Source organism: Teleopsis dalmanni, chromosome 1 (assembly GCF_002237135.1).
Source record: "Teleopsis dalmanni isolate 2A chromosome 1, ASM223713v2, whole genome shotgun sequence".
Taxonomy (NCBI): Eukaryota; Metazoa; Arthropoda; class Insecta; order Diptera; family Diopsidae; genus Teleopsis; species Teleopsis dalmanni.
Window position 1 is genome coordinate 118,550,304 of NC_051846.1, and position 6,716 is coordinate 118,557,019.

A 6,716-nucleotide genomic window follows, 5' to 3' on the forward strand; every position below is an offset into this window, starting at 1 on the left:
TGTGCCTGCAAGCCTTTCGTCATAAATACCTGATTATTGGTTTATGTGCCTAATAGTCAGCGTAACGAAGTAAGAAAATACATTATTTGATACCACCTCAGATTACGTGGTATTACATTGGTGACCCCGACGTGATTGGCAAGAGCAACTCAGTGTGAGCCAGCAGCGTTTACAAAAATCTTCATTGAAAACAACTTTTTTTAACGGAAATACAATAACCATGGATCCAAAATCAATGTCCACTTTAACTGACCAGCAGGATTCAATTGGTTCAGAGATCGACAGAATCATTCGCAACTTCAAGAAGGACTCACCCAGCAGGAAAACACGTGAATATCTCGAAGATAGTAAAACAACTTTAGAACAGTTATTAGCTGACTTCAAGGCTAATGATGAGCGACTACAACAAGCCGATGTACTAGTAAGAACATCGGAATATTTCACACAAGATTACGGCATGGTAATCATAAATTTGGGTAACAAATATATCACCACAATAACTCAAGAGCTGGAAGCATTACCCATTAAGGCTCAACCATCAACAATAAAGGGGTTGGACCTTCAGATAAATAATGATGTTGAAGCTATTGAAATAGTATTACCTACTGGTGGTCAAGAGAATGAAATTATTCAGGCATTAGTCAACAGACGAAATGCAGTGTGTAAATCAATCAATCGTCTCATCCACAATGTGAGACAAGATAACCAGCAACAGGTACCACAATATTTTGCAGTAAAATTAGCTACGCTTACCAAGTTATGGGATCAGGCTGAAGGTTTAAATTTTACTATTCAGAAACGGCAAGACAACCCTCCTGATTGCAATCATTATCTAGCACTGGAACAGTTGGTGCAAGATACAATGGTTGAATGGACTAGTAAGTCGACCAAGATTGAGATATCAATTAGGTCAACTTATCAACCATCGGCTACTTTGCCAACAATATCTCTTCCAAAGTTCAGTGGAGATTATTTGAGTTGGTGACAATTCAGTGATCTGTTTGCACAACTGATACACAATCAAAGAATATCAGACTCACAGAAACTCTGGTATTTGAAAACCAATATTCAAGGCGAAGCTGAAGCACTCATCAAGCATTTGCAAATATCAGATGCAAATTATGAGACGGCATGGCAATTACTACAAAGTAGATATGAGAATAAAAGAGTTCTAGTATCAGCAGTTTTGCAACGTTTGACAGCTCAAAACTCTTTATATGCCCATCCAACAGTCCAAGCCATTAAAAATATGCATGACACAACAAAGGAAAGTCTATGTGAACTTCATAATTTAAATATTGAAACATCAACTTGGGATCCAATTTTAGTTCACATACTACTAAAAAAGTTGGATAAAAATACACATTGCAGTTTTGAACAAACTCTTACTAACCCAAGGGAGATGCCCACAATAAAACAATTCTTAGAATTTTTAGAATTGAAATTTCAGTCACTTGAGGCTATAGGTCTACGAGACAATGCAGTATATAAACCCAACAAAAGGATAGCCGTAACTATGGTTTGTTCAGATCTATGTAAAGTTTGTAATACAGATAAACATCCGATCTACTATTGCAAAAAGTTCATTGAAATGACTCCTCCTGAACGATTAAATTGGATTCAACGACAAAAACTATGTGTGAATTGTTTCAAATCCGATCATAAAGCAAAGGTTTGTGAAGCTGGATCATGTAAAAAATGTGCCAAGAAGCATAACACTTTGCTTCATTTAGAGCAACAGTCACCTAAACCTTCAAGGGCACCAGCAACAAACACAAAGTCAACCACAACATTGATCAACGCTAATGAATCGCCATCCATAACAGCAACAACTAATGCAAAGGGTACTCGTAATTACGTTCTGCTAGCCACTGCAAAGGTGCGCATTATTGCAAACAATGGACGAACATGTGATGTTCGTGCCATACTCGACTCAGGTTCTCAAGTGAACCTAGTAACCCAAAGAGTAATCAACAAGTTATCTTTAATTACCACAAATTCAAATCTATCGATCGAAGGTATTGGCCGTCAATTCGGGAACTCAAAATCTCGCGTAAATGTTGAACTGCAGGCTACTAATGGAAGCTTCAGGACGAGACTCGAGGCATTTGTATTGCCACAAATAATATCAGCACAACCGTCACGAGACCTAGATATCTCGGATTGGCAGATACCACAGAATGTAGAATTAGCAGACCCCAGCTTTAACAGATCTGGAAGAATTGACATGCTGATTGGTGCTGAATTCTATCGTACTCTACTTCAACCAGAACAATTGATAATAGGAAAGAATTCGCCACTGTCACAAAATTCGGTTCTAGGTTGGTTGGTGGTTGGTAAGACTAAAACTACAACAGATATTAAACCAACATGCGCTATTACTACAGGAGAAGTTGGTGAAATGTCAGAAATGATAGAACGATTTTGGAAGTTAGATAACATTGAGACTGCAGAAAGGGTTTTGACTTTATCTGAGAAATGGTGTGAAAATCACTTTACAAATCATGTAAAGACAAATCACGATGGTCGTTTCATTGTACGCTTACCTTTCCGCGATGATCCCACAACACTTGGTAGATCGCGTGAGATAGCATTCAATCGATTTTGTTCTCTGGAAAGGAAGTTACAAAGGGACCCAAATTTATACAAGGAGTACATAAAGCTCATGGATGACTACGAGTCATTAGGTCACATGGAAAAAGTTTGCCCGAAAGATGTCAAAGGAGCACAATATTTCATTCCTCATCATTGTGTCTTGAAACCTGACAGCACTACAACCAAATTGAGAGTTGTCTTTGATGCATCAGCAAAAACATCAAGCGGTTTAGCACTAAACGATATTTTGCACAAAGGTCCAACAGTGCAAAGTGATCTTTTTTCAATACTGTTGCGTTTTAGAATACACCGGTTTGTATTTACGGCTGATATTGAGAAAATGTACCGGCAAATTCAAGTACATGATGAAGATACAGCACAGCAGCTGATAATCTGGAGAAAAAGTGCTGATGATAGTATACAATATTACCGACTGAAAACGGTTACATATGGAACGAAGTCAGCCCCTTATCTTGCAACAAAATGTCTTCAACACCTTGCGAAACATAATATGATCAACTATCCGCTTGGAGCACCTGCATTACTTAATGATTTTTATGTAGATGACTGTTTAAGCGGAACTAACAGCATCATTACCGCCTTAGACACTCAACAACAACTTACGGAACTGCTCAGTAAATCAGGATTTAAACTGAGAAAATGGTGCTCAAATAATACACGACTCCTACAAAACATTTCGATAGAAGACCAAGAAATCAACCTTGATTTAGATGACTCAGCCATAAAGTCAACAAAAACATTAGGCATTATTTGGCTCTCGAAATCAGACGAATTTTGCGGTAAGGCAGAGATGTCATCAGAGCAACCTATCACGAAGCGGATTGTGGCATCGGATTTAGCTCGAATTTTTGATCCTTTGGGAATTTTTGGCCCCATTACTGTAACAGCTAAAATATTCATGCAAAACTATTCCTGGGATGCGGAACTGTTACCTCAGGCTCAGCTAGAATGGAAGCGTTTTAGAAATGACTTACAAACATTAAATACTGTGAAAGTACCCAGACATATTTTTAATTCGACGGTTCCCTGTTCGATTCAATTACACGTGTTTACGGATGCATCAGAGAAGGCATATGGAGCAGCTATGTACGTGCGAGCAATATATAATGATAACACAATAACATCGAGACTATTGTGCGCCAAATCTAGAATAGCACCATTAAAGAAACAGACACTTCCACGACTAGAACTCTGCGCAGCATTGCTGGGAGTCGAATTAGCAGAAAGAGTTAAACAAGATTTAAAGTATCAAAACGTGTCAACCTACTTTTGGTCCGATTCCGAAATTGTTTTGTCATGGATAATATCTTCATCTGCCTCATTGCACACATTCGTAGCAAATCGTATTAGCAAAATTCAAGAGATGTCACATGCTGATCAATGGCATCATGTGGCGTCAAAGGATAATCCTGCTGTCATCATTTCCAGAGAAATAAAAGTTAAAATGTTCAATTATTCACATATATGGTTTTTTGGTCCACTCTTCCTTCATGGAGGCAACGAATTTTGGCAACAGCCAAACCCAAAGGCATTTAACATCTCAACTGATATCGAAAGACGACAAGGACATACAGTTAACATTATCATTCAAACGACTGGTTCTGATCACACGATAAATCAAATTGATCATCGAAACTCATTCAGATACCTCCAAAGAACAATTGCTTATGTTCGCCGTGTATTTCATCGCACACAATCACCAACAAGAACACTTTCTCCAAAGGAATTACGAGATGCATTAGTCTTCATAATTAAAACTATTCAGGGTTCAGAATTTGCAAAGGAAATCTCTGACTTAAAACAACGTAAAGCAATCAACAGTTCGAGTCAACTAAATACTTTAGCACCGTTCATTGACGAACAAGGTGTACTTCGTGTTGGAGGAAGGCTTGAAGCATCAACATTGCCATATGATGTTAAACACCCAATGGTAATTCCTTACAATCACTCAATAGTGAAATTGATGTTCAAAATGAAACATGAAGAAAATTCCCATTGTGCTCCACAATTATTGCTAAGCATAATGAGACAAGACTTCTGACCGATTAAAGGAAAGATTATGGCGCGAAACATTGTTCACAGCTGTGTCATCTGTTCAAAGGCAAAACCAAAACTGATGGACCAACTCATGGGCAACTTACCGACTGATCGAGTTACTCTGACTAAACCATTTTTTACCACAGGAGTTGATTACTGTGGTCCGATATGGATTCATTATAAAATTAGAGGAAAAAGGCCAACAAAGGCATATTTAGCAGTATTTTGCTGTTTCGCGACTAAGGCTGTTCACCTAGAAGTGGTGAGTGACCTGACAACAGAGGCATTCATAGCCACTATTCAACGTTTTATCAGCAGAAGAGGAAGATGCCAAACAATTTATAGTGACAATGCGACTAACTTTGTTGGGGCGAGAAACCAACTACAAGAGCTCCAGTCTACCACTTATTCAGAAAATGGTAAAGAAAAGATCATTAAGACCAGTAGTAACAAGGGAATTGACTTCAAATTCATTCCACCAAGAGCTCCTCATTTTGGAGGACTCTGGGAAGCTGCCGTCAAGTCAGCTAAACATTTAATGATTAAATGAATTTTGAACGCTTCATTGACTTCCAAATGATCCAAATGATCTAACAGCGCTTACACCAGGACATTTTCTCATAGGCGAACCACCTACCACTAATGTGGATCCCTATCAAAAGGAGAGCCGAATGAGTTTATTATCACGATGGCGTCTAGTTTCTGAACTCAAACAAGAATTCTGGAGAAGATGGTCAAAGGAATATCTCAATGAACTCCAATCAAGGTACAAATGGAAACAACAAAAGGCAAATCTATGCCAAGGTGATTTAGTCATTATTAAAGATGATAATCTACCCATGTACAAATGGCCTCTTGGCAGGGTGCAACAGGTGTATGAAGGAGAAGATGGCTTGGTCCGTGTAGCTGACATAAAAACAGTCAATGGGATTTTTAAACGACCATTACGATCATTGGTCCCCCTACCCCCTGAAGGCAGCATTAATCAAAATCCAACAAAACAAAATTCTACTGTCACACAAACAAGACGAACGAATGAACCTAGTGAAGCGTTGCCAAAGCGTCGAAAGATATATGATGGCACATCTTTAATGATGACCATACTTGTGACAATATTGATGATGCCATTAATACTTTCGAAACCCATTGAAGAAATATCATTTCCAAACAAACCCGGAATATATTTTGAAGGAATTGGCACCGTAAATCAAATCATTCGAAGATGGAAAATTATCACTTACTTTGAGTTCGCGCCTATTCGAAAGGAGATCGAAAGGTTTCAAAATGGCACAGAAGCACTTCAGCAATTGTGCCCATTGTTACAGCAACAAGAAAACTGTTATGAGCTCGTCCGCCAATTCAATAATTCTAACATAGAATTACGAACTGAAACGAAGGTTATGAAGAGACACCGATCAGCCAGAGGAGCCATCAATATAGTTGGAAATATTGCTAACAAATTATTTGGTGTTTTAGATTCAGAATATGCTGAAACGATTTCTAAAACTCTAACTCAAATCAGCAATAATGAAGATGTACTATCAAAAATGATCAAAAATCAGACTACAGTCATGGACTCAACGCTAAATATATTCAGCAAAACTACAGAAGCCATTGCAGTTAAAATGAATCAACTACAAGATGAGACAAACAAAATAGTAGATTACACTAATCATAATACTAAACGTATTAACCACCTAGAGATCTATACATCACTGGTAACCCAACTTACATGGATGGCACACACATTAATAAAAATTGAAGCTGCGATATTTGATGTCTTAACTGATACTCAGCATGGCAGAATTAATTCTCTTTTGATGTCTCCACAGCAACTTCAAGACCAAATCATGAAGATCAAGGGCCATTTACCTCATTCACTTCTTCTTCCATTTAATCAAGAGGACGTTATTCATTTATACACGTTGATGTCTTCACAAAGTGGAATCACACAAGATCATTTGATAGTTGTCTTACAACTGCCATTAACCGATCATGAGGATTTCGATTTATTCAATCTCGTCCCAATTCCTGCAACAGTCAACAATACAATGATGACAATA

The 6,716-nt window shown here is 38.0% G+C and overlaps 1 protein-coding gene across 1 annotated transcript; it reads left to right on the forward strand.

Annotated features, from left to right (window-relative positions):
* Positions 1–220: 220 nt before the first annotated feature.
* Positions 221–4,657, forward strand: LOC119665716. The gene is made up of 2 exons (XM_038074951.1): positions 221–878; positions 1,074–4,657. The coding sequence occupies exons 1-2, from the start codon at positions 221–223 to the stop codon at positions 4,655–4,657; spliced, it is 4,242 nt and encodes a 1,413-aa protein (XP_037930879.1).
* Positions 4,658–6,716: the final 2,059 nt, after the last annotated feature.

Coding starts and splice junctions, on each gene's coding strand:
- LOC119665716 (XM_038074951.1), top strand. CDS start 221: ATGGATCCAAAATCAATGTCCACTTTAACTGACCAGCAGGATTCAATT. Junction 879..1,073: donor TACAATGGTTGAATGGACTA/GTAAGTCGACCA, acceptor CCAATATTCAAG/GCGAAGCTGAAGCACTCATC.